At 33.8% G+C, this 16,151-nt stretch overlaps 2 protein-coding genes across 3 annotated transcripts in view; both read left to right on the forward strand.

Annotated features, from left to right (window-relative positions):
* The window catches only part of LOC149966731 (ATP-binding cassette sub-family C member 1-like), a 32,416-nt gene extending 25,796 nt beyond the window's left edge, over nt 1-6,620 (forward strand). The window contains exons 3-6 of the mRNA XM_090167596.1: nt 2,830-2,943; nt 3,417-3,554; nt 6,425-6,565; nt 6,615-6,620. Coding sequence (XP_090023722.1) covers nt 2,830-2,943; nt 3,417-3,554; nt 6,425-6,565; nt 6,615-6,620 — 399 coding nt within the window. The remainder of the gene's footprint in view (nt 1-2,829; nt 2,944-3,416; nt 3,555-6,424; nt 6,566-6,614) is intronic.
* The window catches only part of LOC149966732 (ATP-binding cassette sub-family C member 1-like), a 38,683-nt gene continuing 28,953 nt past the window's right edge, over nt 6,422-16,151 (forward strand). For both annotated transcript variants that reach the window (XM_090154065.1, XM_090154074.1), the window contains exons 1-10: nt 6,422-6,565; nt 6,646-6,707; nt 7,639-7,779; nt 8,498-8,623; nt 9,266-9,440; nt 11,035-11,289; nt 11,572-11,775; nt 12,157-12,303; nt 12,365-12,467; nt 13,182-13,369. In XM_090154065.1, the coding sequence (XP_090010191.1) occupies nt 6,685-6,707; nt 7,639-7,779; nt 8,498-8,623; nt 9,266-9,440; nt 11,035-11,289; nt 11,572-11,775; nt 12,157-12,303; nt 12,365-12,467; nt 13,182-13,369 (1,362 nt within the window). In that variant the 5' untranslated portion in view covers nt 6,422-6,565; nt 6,646-6,684. The remainder of the gene's footprint in view (nt 6,566-6,645; nt 6,708-7,638; nt 7,780-8,497; nt 8,624-9,265; nt 9,441-11,034; nt 11,290-11,571; nt 11,776-12,156; nt 12,304-12,364; nt 12,468-13,181; nt 13,370-16,151) is intronic.

Below are 16,151 nucleotides of genomic sequence, written 5' to 3' on the forward strand. Positions count from 1 at the left end.
AGTTATCGTATAATATTTTTCCAAAAGTGTCTTTAAATGAAACAATACAAGTCTAACCTTTAACGTCTGTGAAAGATTGGTTATATCCATATTTCTATTTCAACTTCAACTTGAAGTATTTCGTGCTGTAAGTTTCGTTACTAGGTGAAAATTCTTAAACTTTTTCCAAAAGTTCGTTTAGTGAATTCTGGCATTCATCCTTTGAATCTACGTAGCTACATAGTTTATCAAACGTATCTTTTAGATCCGGATCTTCTGGTCTACCTGGTCTCCCCGAAGTCTCTTGGTGACAGAACAATTCCAAACTACACTTCTCATGGTACTTAGCTTCAGCCGCAATAAAATCCATTACACTATTTACCCTAAGTAGAACATGTTGTCCCAGTTGGTCAGCTCTTTCTACGGCCCTCTTTCTAATATGATTAATCATTTGAAGGGTAGCTACTTCAAAAACTATTTTTGGATATTTACATTCTAGCTTGGTGCTTTGTTTTTCGTTCAAATACTTCCCACAAAACAAGCAATTCTCTTTAAAATCGAAGGAGTCCTTTGTCGAACGCAGCTCTTTACAGATTGTAGATACTTCTTCATTATCACCTTTATAATTTTTTTCAATGTATGCCTTTACGCTCGAAGAACGTGTGTAATTTCGTCTTCACAACGAGTGAACAGCAATACTCGTAACGTTATCCAATTTTTCTTTAACTTGGTCCTTTCTTTGAACGCTACATTCCACTAAAGTCTTAATTCCTTTCGTAACTACGACAATATCGTTTGTTAAGGGCATAGAAAACAAAACGCAATTAGTTTCAGTCATCTTAATAACTATTACGTCTCGATTACTCTGTTAACAATAGTTTTTAACTTATTGCCATGGCAACCTTTATGGCTCGAGGTATTATACAAAATAATATCGTGAAAACTAGCGAGGTGTATTTCCTTTTTTCGTGGCGGGGTTTTAAATAACGCTTAATAAGGTGAATTGTTTTTGACCGATATAAAAAACGAAAACATTTTTATTTTTAGCACAACAAAGCTATTTTGAAATTATTTTCAGAAAATTTTTCAAAAATATTTTTTTTTAACTTTTTTTATCAAAATCTTTAATATTAGGTCTAAAATTATTAACTTTAAATCGGCAATATTCTAAAGTTACGACTACTTCCGGTATAGATGGCGGTGAAAGCCGGCTTCGAAGGCTTGGGGACTTTTGGGGGATGTAATAGGACCATAACACCTTTCGTTTCTGAAATTTTCAGAAACAGCATATTTTTCCCCCTTCGTTGACCAAAAAATGCTTATCTACCCTGTACTAAAGCCACACTTATTTTCTACCAGAATTTCCGTCTAGGCTTTAAAATAACAATGCAACCTTAATAAGTACCACCAAAATTTAAATCTAAGTTAACTGATGCTATTTAAGTATTTTATACTGGACTTTTTGTAAAATAATTTTCTGGTGAGGGTGAGAAAGAGTCTAAAATTTGTTGTTAAATTAAATATAAGGTAATATATTCAATTTGTTTTTATATTTCATGATTACTGGGTTCATACTAATTTATTATTTGAAACATAGGCTTTTTCTTATGAGATACTCCGATATGGAAATACTCGTCATCACCGTTGATATAGTAATCCTAAAAATAAATGTTATCTGCAGGCCAAGATTTGCATGTAGCTGAAATTTTAATTTTTGTTCTTTGGTTATATATATTTGAAAAGTCACACGGAAATCAATGACTATTAACACCAAAGCAACGAACTAACCTAGTACAACCGTTTTAAGTTATAGTCCGAACAAACCGGAGGCATAAAAATGCAAAGTAATATCAACATTTTCTCGAAAATTTAATTTGACCAGTTACACGTATTTTATTTTAATAAAATGTTCAATTAAATATTGTAATTAAAATAATAAATACAATTTTATCAGATCCTGTAGTTTCCAAACTGGCTAAGCCCTGAATGTTTTTTAGAACAAGAGAAATGAGCTCAATATCAGTATTTTATTTAATTTTTAACAACATGCGTTTCAAGTTTCTAGAATAAAATTGTAAATATATCGACAGGAACATTGAAAATCTATTTTAAACTAAACCTATTTCATCCCCAAAATTACCTGACTTATGCTAGCCGTATGAATCTAACCGTTAAGTTTTTGTCTTCATGCAAATAATAAGTAAAATATAATCAGCTAGGCTAATACCAAGGCAATACCTTAGGCTTAAGTCATCAAGCGACTTTTAAAGCCATTTATTCAGGTGGCCTAGTTGCAATGCGTAAGAGGGTGGTGGCAAGCCCTTCATGCCACGCGAGCCAACAGCTCCCTACACTATCTATTACTATAACCAGGAATAAATAACGTTACGTTTTACTTAAAAGATTGTGGGGCGAGTAAGTAAGGTAATTTTACTGCCGCAATAACACGAAGGGAAAGCCTCGCCCTAGCTGTAACTGCACTTTAAAGAACTATATACTCTTTTACGAGCGTATCGCCCCGGCCCCTTTACAATCCCCCATGTGGCGTGCGCCACGGCCGTACTACATATGCCTCCACAATTGAAAATTTCTTTCCCTTAACGGGTCCCCTCCCCTTGTAGTCCAGATATGGATTCCCCCACGACTATTCTCCGTAAAATAATCTATACAGTATGTTTTCGTCTTGACAAATAATTAAGGCTTACGTTTCTCATTTCCTTTACTAACCATAAAAATAATAAACTAATATTCAACAAGTTAAATTTGGCTTTGAAGTAAGAAATTAATCAAGATATTTGGCTTCTTCATAACCACTTTTAAAAATAATTATTTCAATTTCATGATTTATAGATTGCAAATGCTCTACTATTAGCAGTTCACTTACTAAAAATAGTCTTCAACTCTTACCGGAATCTGCCTTTCTTTGAATATATTGTTCCTTCGTTCTTGAAACTACTGACGCAAGTAAAATATTTCTTACATTTGGTATTGACTTTACACTAGTAGTTACTCTAGCTAGAAAATTAAAGTATTAATCAATTTTCTTAATTCCAATCAGTGGTGAAGACACATGGGTATTAGCGTAGCTTTCACTATGATAAACTTCACCCCTTCTCGCCTTTTATGGGCTAGAGCATTATACGAACCCGCTGATTGTAACTTAAGTAAAACATCCGGCATATCTTGTTAAGGAGTGTTTAGTGCCTGAACAAAAAACTTATTTTAAAAGAAATATTTAAAAAAAACATACATTTAACAATTATTTAAAGATATATGCAAATTATCTCAGAACAGGCTCCACTAATCCTCAAAAATACTAACAATTCGAGAGTAGACCAAATGAAGTGATAGAAAAATTAAGTTTATTTTAGTTAATTTAAAGGATTTAGCTCTAGATTAGGTGCAGTATTACTTTCTAACAAATATATCTGTAACAGATTCTGTCACTAGTTCTTATTTGCTTGGAACAGAAGAACGGCATTCGACGTTCAGGTGTTATTTTCTGGTATTGGTTTCTCTCAACAATAGCTGGAATTGTTTCGCTAAATTCGATTGTATTGTCAACATTAAATGAGGTAAAGTTATACAAAAAATTTTCATTTTAAAAACATTGAGGACTAATTACACATAAAGTAAGTTGCAATTGCTTATACGGAAAATCAGTTTTACAAACATCCCCGTATTAGAAATTTTGAAAAACCAAAATTCTGTATACAAAAGGTAAATTTCTAGTGTAGTACTCAAAAGGAAAATGTATATCAACAAAGTTTTACTAGAATGATTTTGAGACCAAAGAAGCCTAATGCAAAAACAGAACGGTTGGAAAGAAAACGGGCTGTTTTTTAATTTTTCGAAGTTAATTAAAAACCTGATTATGCTTTATTTAGTTAATATTAAATGATTTTATATTTATCTCGCCAGTCAGTTGGGTTTGTTCTAATCTAACTGCGATCAGTTACGTGACATAGCGACTAAAATACATGTATAGTGAATCAAGCGTTTCCGACCAAGAATAACAGTTTCAGGGTAGCTTATTTACACGACAAAAGTCGATTTTATTTCAACTACGCCTTTCAAGAAGTTGCTGTGTCATTTATCGTTCAAGTTCGTTAATTTTAGCATCAAACTAGCTGTTAGAAGCTATTTTTATTATGACTGAATAAAAAAAATTATACCTAAAATTAATTAAAATATTTTTTAAGTAATAAATGTCTTAGTTCTTTGTTTGTAACTCGTTAATTGTAAGTCATAAAAACAGAGATATTGCATTAATAAGCACATATTTTAAATACAAATTTGGATATTTTAGCACCGCACTAATAATAATAATAATAATAATAATTTTATTGATTACATGCATTAAAACATTTATAAGATATACCTTTGTACATACATCACCCCAATTTCCACATAAGCAAAAACTCGTGCGTGGTGGGGGAAAACATTAGATCAATAATCATTGTGACGTTTGTTTGCTGCAATTTGATTACAAAGTCATTAATTAAACAATAAGTTAAGTATAATTACGAGGATTAAAATGAAACAAATTAAGAGAAAAGTTAATTAAAACCTAGAAAATCGTACAAGTTTTTGCATCCATAATCGGCTACTCATATAGATATTCTTTTTACCTCTCCGAGGGGACTTTGTACCCTAGGAGGGGTTATACAACCACCGTGTCTGTCAGGCCTGCGAACGCATTCGCATTTTCGGGGCAAAGGGTAATCACTGCGTACCCTGTTTCTTACAATCAGGGAAAAGGTTTTTCCAAAAGCGCCCTCTTTTGGTCATTGGGTGTAGTATAATTTCTTAATCGGCCTGGATTCGAACCCGAGCCCTCTTGCACGACAGGTGAGGGTTCTACCGCAGAACCACAGTTACGCTTCACTTAAAATTAAAAACTCTTCCGAGGAGAGGTATATTTTGGCTTGCCAACTTGTTTACAAATATATATTATTACAGGATTTAATATTTTTATCTAATATATTATAAAGTTTAGATCCAAGATAAAGTGGACTTGTTGGCCAAATGATTTTGTTTTTTTTTCTAGTATTATATGACCATCTGAAGCCGAACGGGTGTTGTAAACATTATGGTTCAATAGGTTATTGCGTTTTACAAAAGTAGACATTAAGATGGTTTTTGCATACAGTTGTCTTATGGAAAAAATTTAAAGTCATTATATAGATTTATTCTGTGTTCCAAGCTAGTATTCCCACGTAAACATATTCTTGTTATTTTCTTTGGGAAATTTCCAAAGGCTCTATAATCGACTTAAAAGTACCACCCAAAGCAATTATGCCACAGCTTAAAATAGATTGTACCACAGCGTAATTTACAGCTTTTATCCATGTTAAAGAAAGAAAGCCGCGGATTTCATAAAATTAGACGATACACGATCGTCATTTTTTTAATGGTATTAATGTGGGAATCAAACTTTAAATTTTGGTCAATAGTTAACCGTAACCAAAGGAAACCAGCCTCTGCCCCCTTCTTGGCTAAGACATCGGCCTTCTGATAACCATAGAACCCCCGATGGCCAGGAACCCAATAGAGCTGAACTTTATTGTTGGTGCCTAGCTCCGAGAGGAGATTCAAACAGCTATAAATCAGTTTTGAAAAGATCTGAAACTGGTTGAGAGCCTTGAGGGCTGCCTGACTATCCGAATAAATTTGGATAACCTTGCCATGAAGCTTCTTTTTAAGACAAAAGTCAACACAGAAGCAGATAGCGGCAATTTCCGCATAAACAAGTAGGCTTTCAAAGAAACCGAGATTGCTAGTAAGACAATACATTCTGACTAAAATTATACGGTAAATCTTGGAGGGGCTATAATCCTATTCTGGTTGCGCCTATAGGCTCCCATACCAGCAGCCTCCTCTATGAAAAGATAAAGAGGAGGAATTGTTCAGGATAATTTCTAGAGAAGCGCTTGGGGCTGTTCTCATAGCTCCTGTGATGCTGACACAAGCCCGCCTACTTTTACTTAATTGTTCACCTAATTAAATTAATTAAATTTCATTGCTTAAAGTTATAATACATATTTTTTAAATTAAAAACGAAGGTTCTTTCTGGTTTTTCATAAAGTATACGTCATAAAAATGAAATATTTACCACACTGAGAAGTAGATGGCTTAACCTTTCAAATGATATTTATTATGAAAATGGAGGAATTAATTTTCATTTACAATACACCATATTTAATAAAGAATGACCATTAGCCTTAATATTATTCGCAAGTTTGGATGCAACTCGAGATCGTTTATTTTATAGCTAAACATATGTCACTGTTAGTAAGGATAAACATATTCAGCCATCTTAATCCCTTCGTACCAGACCAGAAAGGTGAAAAACCTAAATAAAATTCATTTGAGCCAAGCAGAAATGAAATTCGTTTAACGGCCAATATAACTATTTTCGATTATACTTTTTATTTTATTTTAGGGGCATATAGAAAACGTTTGGTCGTTTTCATTATTCATCGTTGAATTTTCGTTAGTACTGTTACTTCTTTTTCTGTCTTCCCTGCGGGATACAAAACCCAATAATCAAAAACCCCAAGGCTATGATGATGTCTTCGATCAGGTAAATTAATTTATTTATTTCAGTAAAATTTATAATCATTGAACTACAGAATTAATGTAAGGAGTAACTTCTTTAAACAGAATGAAAACCCAGAAGAAAGGGCTTCTTTCCTCTCCTTGATGTCCTTTTCTTGGTTGAACAGGTTGGTCCAGGGTTTCCCCTTTTTTAAATTTAAAACCTCACAGAACGCGTTACAAAATTGAGTGACGATGGTTACCTTAATTTTCTTTAATATGTTAATTCGTCGTTCTACCGGTCATACCCGCGCATCCGTTACGCTCTTTCGCTCAATGTGTTTACCAGTTCTTGAATACGCCTCTCCTGTTTGGAATCCCTATCTGAAAAAGGACGTTGCCACGTTGGAACGTGTTCAGCGATCCTTTACTCGTTTTTACCTGAAGTCGCCGCGAACAAACTACCCTGGCCATTTCTCTTTCGATAAACTACTAGCGAACGAACATTCGTCTTTTACCATTATCTGTTCGTAGAGATGTTTTTGATATGGTCACGCTTTTGAAATTGATCAGAGATACGACTTTCTATTTTTAGCGACTTTATGACTGTTAGTACTCGCCATTCTGGCCCTTCATACTATATCATGTTTGCTAGATGCTTAACCCTGGATCACTCATTTTTCATCCGGAGTGCTAGAACCTGGAACACGTTGTCCACAGACATCAGGGAGGCCTCTGCTCCGTTAACTATTCCGCATTTTCCCTCTTTAGTGTCTGAATTTCTTTTGACAAATTGGCTGAATCAAAATTCTTAACTTTCACTCTCCTTTTCTTTTTTTTAAATAATTCTTAAATATTTTTTTAATTGATTCTGTATCTATTGAATCGGGTTTTTTTATTTTGTTGTTTGCTCCCGGTAACCACCACGAATAGGCTTTGCCTCCGTGGTTGCCAGCAAAGCTTGTTTTATTTTCAAAATAAATAGTATTATTATTATTATTATATTTTTAGTGATTAAATTAAAAGGTGTCGTGGAAAATGTTTGTGCGATTAGGAAAAATCAATCAATATAGTTAAAGCCGTCTCTTAATTGCGATTTTAGCATTACTTTGTTTTCAGTTTAATATATGTTGGATATAAAAGACAATTAAGAAGAGCCGATGTCCCTAAACTACGGAAAAGTTTACAATCCAAGAACACCAACTCCCACCTCGAGTCATTTATGAAAAATGATCTACAAACTTGCAATAAAATTACAAAGTAAGAATGAATAATGACAACTGTTACATCATAGAAACTACCACAGGAATAGATGGACCTGCCTTTGTAAGTGCTTTACTAAGATGACACGGGCAAAAGGTTCTCCCTTCATTTCCGGTTATCACTGGTCCAATAAAAAAAAAGCTTTAAAAATGATGGCCAATTAGATTCAAGCGGAAATGAGCGGATAACCTTTTGCCCGTAACACTTTTCATCGACTCTTTCTATTCCTCTTGTAGTTTCTATGGTTACATACTAATAGGATTGCATTTCGCAATTCTTCACTTAGCACCGGAGCTCCTGACCGCCAGCTGTTGCTCAATACCCATTTAAAATTTGCAAATAAATCAGTTGCCAAGCTTGCTTTATTGAGTAGTGTAACCCGGCCACCTGAATAAATAGCTTTAAAAATCTAGAGATGACTTGGGCCTCAGGTGGTGCTTTGCGAATTAACCTAGCTGATTATTATTGATTAATATTATTTTCGAGGCATTTACTAAACTAAGCGTAAAAAGCCTAGTTATCACCCAATTTAAACAAAAATGAAGTGATGTTCAGATAAACAAGTTGAAATAACGGAAACTTAAAAATTTTATTATAAATGCAAGCATTGGCTTATTTTATTCCAAACATTTCATATAATTAGCTAGAATGTGTTATTCTTTGTCAGAAATGAAATCCATAAAAACCGCAATGATGTAACTTTAAATGGTTCTAGAAATGAGTCGCCAGAAATGAACATAGAGAGGGCTTTGATGAAAGCATTTGGACAGTCATTGATTTTCCCCGTTTTTGTACAACTATGCGCTGACGTACTTTCTTTGTTCTTGCCATTTATAATCAAGTAAGTTTTCAAACATCTCGAATGTCGCCAAATACCGATTTTATTGACAAAGTTTGCCAGGAAATCCTCCGCATTTCTGTAGACCCCTTTTAGCGCTTGCTACCAGCACTTTGATGTATGGTTCTTTTGAAGACGACACGTTAAAAATGGCTATATTTTAAAACGAAATACTTTAAATCAAAAACATTAAGAAAAATACTAAATATTAAAATAAAAGAAAACTGAGTAGGGCTTCTTGGATCGGCGTCCAAGATTGAACTGCGGAGGAGAGCCCTTCTTTACTTTAACTACGCGTAAAAATAACTAACAAAACCAAAAAATTGTCATGTGACCCCCGAAAAAGAATGATTAGCGGACTAGTGTTACAAAAAGGAAAGATAACAAGCATTCGGAGAGGAGGACGCGAAGGTTAAAAGTTGCTTTACCGAACTGTTACATTGACAACGGTGTTGATCATGTCATTTCATCATAAGCCTAATCCTCCCAGAAACATTGTACCTTTTACTTAAAATTAGTTTTAAGATTTCTACACTTTCAGTCAGGGTTATCCAATTTTCGCTACGGCAGAGTGACGCGCTGCCGAGCATAGAGCGTACGGTCCCCTACCATAATGTAATAACCCGTTCTGTTATACTGTTTTAGGTGGGTAATCGATTTTGTCTCAAGCGATGCTCCATTGTGGCATGGAATACTCTTCGTCATTTTACTTTTTGTAATAGTGAATATTAGAAATTGCTTAATCGATTATCGATTTAAGCTGGGTTTTACCACTGCTTCTGTTTTGCGATCATCAACGATTAGTTCTTTGTATAAAAAGGTGAGTTATTGGTGTTCACAATTATTGTTTTATTCGGGATTACTTAATTCATCCTCCAAACGTTTCGATAATGATTTTTTACTATTTTTAAAATTTTTGTTAGCCTAAGCACTTAACATAGATGTAACGAAATGTAAAAGACGTTGCTGCTTGAGTTGATGTAAAATTTCTTCATATTAGCAGGCATCATAAGTTATAACACATATTTCCTTTCCATAACGTGTGAAATGATTTGTTGAAAAGTCATAATATATAACTTTGTAAAACAGGGTGTCTAAATTTGCTCCGACAGGGCATTTGTTTCAAAAAACTTTAATAGGTAGAGATTTAAAATTTTCGGGGCAGATGTATGAAGTAGGAACCATGTTTTTTTTAAATATAATTTTTTTTTGACCCGTAAGTGATAGACAAAAACTTTCAACGGGAAACGTCTAGAGAATGCTTAATTATATATAAATGAATTTCGTTCGGTTTGAAAAGACCGAATTCTAACTAAGATAAGTAGTCACGAAAAATAACAAGTAATTGGTCATAGTATGCAAAAGCTTTATTGGCACTTAAAGAAAAAAACATTTTAAGCATAGCGCAATTATACAAAATAATTATTTTCATTAAAAAACAAACAAAACAACAACAAATTACAGGTGATGTTTTTTTATTCCACTAGACAACTAGATTCTAAATACCACGTTTTTCTAATTTTGGAAAAGTTCAGATTTCCATTTCGTATTTGAAACGTCACCAGTCCATCTCCCAAGTTACTGGAGTCTAATTGAAATGTATTTTCTCGTGCAAACTCAACGCATTAGGAGTGGTTTGCTTTTTTCGCACTCTCGAGAGTGAAAATTCATTGGTAGAAGAATATCACTATTTAAATGTGCAATACTGCTCAACCAGTGGCAAAAGTCGTACCATAGTGCGATATCCAAATGACGAAGTGCTAGCAAATTCTCAGGAAAAACCTAACTTTTTGCGTTTTGATTACTTTTAATAACAACTAAATAAATCATCAAGGCTTGCGTTTCAGAGAATAATGAGGCACAATACATATTAATTTTTATCTTGCAAAATTAATTGTAAATCAGAAGAGCAACTCTTTAAATAATCAACGTGTCACTTAACTTTGTTTCACATAAATAAAAGATACTTGTTTAAAACGTTTTTAGAAAGTAAAAGCTTTGTTTTTTTTAACCATATTGTTTTGAGAAATTCAAAAGGGTGGCACACAATTCAAATATCTAACTGTTATCACTCCAAAAATCTTTATTTTTGCCACTTTTAACTTGCTCTCTTTCATAGCTTCATATCTTGGTCTATTGGAATAAAACCTATTTGATTTTTAAAGTCGGCGTATGGCCAACAACGTTCTTATTTAAACGTTTTAATTTGAAGACTACGAAACGTGTTCAGACTGGGGGGGGGGAAACAAATTAATAAGTTTCCCTAAAATTTTGGAAATCTATAATAAATAGATTTTTCAAAATTGCTTGTGATGAATAAATTAAAAACCTTATATACACTCCGTAGAATCAATCAAAATATTTAAGTCCCAGAGTGAAATAAAAGAATTGTTAAATTATGAACTTTTTTTCAGGCGCTGAGGTTGTCTCACAAAGGTCGTAGCGACTTAGCTTCTGGGGCCATCCTGAACTCTTTGTCCGTTGATTCCTTGCGCTTGCGCATTGTGGCTATATCTTACCATTTAGTTCTGACAGTCCCGGTAACTATTGCATTGGGCACCTATCTGCTGTGGACAGTATTAGGAAAAACGGCGTTTTTTTCTATTTTTTTAATCGTATCATCAGTGGCATTCTTACAGCTACTAGCGAAGTTGTCCAACAATTACCAAGTAAGCAAACTATTATTTTACAGATACTTGTCTATAGTGAATAGCATCTGTCGTATTTATTATTTTATATGGTAGAAAAGAAAAAGTAAGGTTAAGTGTTTTTCTGAAAAAATAACCGGTCGTAGAACATAAGGTGATAGTGTTGCAGAGCTAGTTTCTTCTATGATAAACAATACGATATCATAAAAGCGTTCAATATCAACATTCTTAAAATAGCCCGTAATTTTAAATTCAAATTATAATTCATTATCCTTGACCTAAAATGTAGTTTGTACTTTCTAGCGAGAGCTGATGGTTTCAAAAGACAAGCGAATTAAATTGACGAACGAGATATTGACTGGAGCTCGTGTTCTGAAGATGTACGCTTGGGAGAAGTCGTTCCAGGCTAAAATCAACGAGCTCAGGGACCAAGAAGCCACTCATTTGAGGAAATCAGCTATTATTGAAGCCATGATTTTATGCATACCTCAGATTACGCCCTACCTGGTAAGTAAGAGTTTAATGTCCTTCACGAAAATATTATTTATATTAATATTATTATTATCTGAAATTAATGATTATTTTTAAATATTTGAACTTTAACTGAACAATCGCTTTATGATTTATTTAAAGGTATCTGTTGTTAAATCTCGATGCATGAAACACTTAGGCGTTCTTGATCCGCGGGCCTAAAAATTCTTATTTAAATTATATAATAACTTCCGGTGAAATTGTTCTGTACTAAGATCAATTAAGTTATCCATTCTCATTATTACTTTGTAGTATAAAGTAGTAAATTATTAGAAGTGCTAAGTCGCTTTTAGCAATTTTTAAAATAAATAAACCATATTTACGTCAAAAAATAAAATATTTTATTAACGGTTTTAGGTCTCGTTTTTGTCTTACACTTTATTCGTTTTGTTGGACAACTCAAATATTTTGTCACCTTCAGTTGCGTTTACATCCTTGCAAATATTTGGAGCAATAAATACCAATTTCACCCTGTTGCCAAATTTTGTATATCAATTTTCAATGGTAAACTTTAAAACACAAAAATTCCGGTTTCAGGGAAATTATTAATTTTTTTGGTTAATAGTTAAGGATCTCATTGAAAAGAATGAACCGAATTTTCAATGGCAATGAATTAGAATCATACGTCCAAACCATATCTTCAAACGCTAAAGAGGACATCAGTAACGGTATAATTTATTTTTCACTACAAGTATTTGTTTCCTTTAGTGGTCAGGACTTCCCGAGTTGTAAACGGAGTGGGTGAGGATTTCAGTTCAAAAAAAGCCAAAACTATTTAATCGTATAAAATTAAAACATCTACCAACTTAAACGCAATATACTGAGTAGAACGCATTTCGTTTAAATTTCTTTAATTTTCTTACTTAGAATAAAATTTTAAAATATATTTTTTAAATAATAAAAATAACATCAACATGGTACTTAGGGACAATGACTATTTTCGAGACGATCAGATGGGATCATAGTCCAGTTTTTCGTACCATGAGAGGGGAAAGGAAAAAAGAAAAAAGCGTGTATGTCAATCGGTTCAAATATTGTTTTCAATCTTTGCATGTACACGCGTTTATTTTTATTGTTGAACGCTTTTTTCGTTTCAATCGATTAAAACAGTCGTCTTCTTTTATTTCGATAAACTAAGGCATAATCCAGTAGCTATTAAGTTGATAAATAAATAAATAAATTTAGTTTATGTTGACGGGGAGTTCTCACGCTGCTCCAACAAATAATTACAACTTTCAGTGTAATAATTTAATTTCTTCGGCCAATTATTATTTATTTTGTCATTAGTCAATTAGGATAATACTGACCGTTAGAAGAATAGAATGTAAGCCTTACTTATTTCAACTGTCAACTTTATAATTTATGTCCGATTTCATCTGAAGCAATAGAAATAATCGACGGATCTCTCACTTGGGATTCTACGTGCGAACCTGCTGTGAACGGGGTTAATCTGAAATTTCCGAAAGGAATTTTGGCTGCTGTTGTGGGAAAGGTCGGATCTGGGAAATCCTCCCTTCTGTCAGCTATCCTTGGTGAAATGGAAAAGTGCGACGGACACATCTCAGTTCAGGTGAGATTGTGTGACACAATTCAAATTTTTCCTGAATTACACAACTGTTTTATTCATAAAATAGAAATGTCTAAATACAATTTAATATAAGAAATATTATTTGATTATATGTTATTGTTAATTTATTAGCATTAATATTACTATTATTACTTTCCTGTGTTTATCCTTTGAGGTATTTAATATTTCTGCGGCAAAACGACCTAGTTTTTTTTAATTTTAACACCCGACCCCTTTCGATTTCGCCAAAATTTTGTATACAAGGTTTTTTGGGCCTAGGAAAACGATTTTGACAGTTTCATAACGATCGGTTCAGCCGTTTACGAGATACAGCATACGCGTTTTTTCAAAAGTTCGCCTTGACCCCCTAAATGTTTTCTAGTATATCTTATGACATAATTATCGCAAAATCACATGTAATACCTCATTTTAAAGACAATGCGCACCCTAATATGAATATTTAATCAGAGTTGTCATTTGACGTAAATGTCATTAAAATCTGGGCCTTTAAATAATTTGACCTTTGACCTTGCCCAGACACCTCAGTCGTAGGTCAACGATTTTAGCATTTTTAAAATTCCCACTATCGAATACATAATAATCACTCAAAATCCCAAAGTAATATTTGTAGTTTTCGAGATATTAATTTTTGAAATTTACCCCACCACACACAAAATGAAATACCAAAACCATTTATTTTTATAGTTTACACACCAATTAATTTTTTATTTACACAAAACAGCTTAAACTTATTTATACATGGAAAAGGCTTTGGTAATTTTATTTTTATCGTGTTCTTTGATTTGATAGCCTTTCGAATTTGGTAAACCTACAAGAATTTCAATTGCACATAGAACATTTTCACTTGACACCCAACTGCTATCGATCCTTCTGGGCCATGTGTATTTGTCCGAAATACCAGGGGGACGCAAAAAGTTTACAAAGAAGTCTCCAAACTCTTCTGATACTTCCTCAATTAATCCAACGTAAAGTTGGCCTTTGTAGACGCTGGCTACCAAATTTCCCACTTTAAAGTTTTCAGCCTCTTGATTTCGAGTATCTGACAATTCTAAAGTCGAAACCTTAACTGTGGTTAGCGAATCGTCATTAGATAACGGAGAAACCATGATTTCATTTAACGATTTCGGAACGAATTTATGAAACCCTCGAGTTCCTTTTACTGTTATGGCTTTAGAAAACCTTTCTTTTAAAAGTTCCTTTTGTCGCTCAATTTCTTCGTTTTTAACATAGATGAACTTGATATTTTCGAAGTTTGATAGGCAGAAATTAAACATATCTGTTGGAGTCAAAATCTGTCCAGTCACTGGTCGCTGAAGACTGACTCTTGCTGTTTTACGCTTCACTGTTCCGCCAATTCCGTCACAAGGTCCCTTGCCATGAGATGTGGCAAAAAAATGCCATTCAGCGTCCAAACCAAAATCTTGTTTGTGGCAACAGAGATTAGAAAAGTTGTATTTGTTTTTATACTGTCCAGCACATCCATCCGTAAAATAAATTAGCTTTCTAACATTAGGAACATGTGTTTTTATATTTGGAATTAGATAAGTTAAAAAACTGTGAACAGTATTGGTTGTATGTGTTCTGGTATCACTGATAATACAAAAATTTAAGTGGTTAAGTTCTCCGTTTTCGACTACCCTGAAGTAGATTACGAAGGGATGCACTGTCGCTTGAGAATTGTCCCAATGGAACCCTTGTGCTTCGTCTTGAATTACGAAGGAATAGTTCTCCGCAAAATCACCGAGAACAATTACGTCACCAGGTTTTAGAGTTTTTTTGAGGTTTTTAAGATAATTAGATTGCGACTTAGATGTGTAATGATGACGCGTTAGTTCAAGTAGTTTAATGGCCAAAGAGTCGAAAAAGTTTTCAACACTCTCGCTCAAGGTCATGAGCTTTGTGCTGTCAGTTGTCACCCATTGCATGAACTTTATATTTTCAAAATCTTCTAAAAGGTTCGTTAAATATTCATTTTCAAGTAGACCATTTTTCCCAGGACAGTCCTTGCACACCCTCATCATACAATTCCTGTTTTGAGTGTCACACACGGTGAGCGCCATGAAATCGATATCACATTTTAAAGGACAAGGAGACGGTAGAGCTGATATCATTAGCTTGACATTTTGGTGATAGGTGCAGACACACACTGAATGTGTACCTGACGAACCTGCTAATACACACCAAGGTGGTCGTAGATAACAAAATGACGAAAATCCTAACGTCAAATCATGCTCTTCCTTGAATTTGTTATAGAGCTCTCTCAGGTTCAGCAGTACAAGCCTCTTTTGATGATGTTCTTTTTGACCTGTCTCGTGGTTTCTAACTGACACAAACTCCTTTTGTCCAGGTGTCATACGACTGTTATCGTCATTTTCGTAAAATTCAACGACCTTTGATTTAACGTCTTCGGTCAATATTAATCCCTTCGATTGTTTCTCTGGTAGCGAAAGAATTCCTTGACTAGATTTAAGATTCCTGCTTCGTTTGACCATGTATTCTGGTGCTCCAAATTCCTCCATTGTGCGTTGTATTCCAAATGGTGACAAGGTCAGGATCTGAAGCTTTTCGCCGTATGATGTCTTGGAGTTATTGAATTTCTCTCTCAGTTCGTTCAAAATATTCTCATATAATCGATGTTCTTCGAGCTTTCTAAAAACATCGTCCGTAACCATATTATCGTCTGTTTCATCAAGAGAAATTTCCATTGACTCTTCTAATTTGCGTTTCAATGAATTGTTCACAGCGTTTAACTTAGTCCTGCTTA

The sequence above is a fragment of the Leiobunum rupestre genome, chromosome 1 (genome assembly GCF_980474605.1).
Source record: "Leiobunum rupestre chromosome 1, qqLeiRupe1.1.hap1, whole genome shotgun sequence".
NCBI lineage: Eukaryota > Metazoa > Arthropoda > Arachnida > Opiliones > Sclerosomatidae > Leiobunum > Leiobunum rupestre.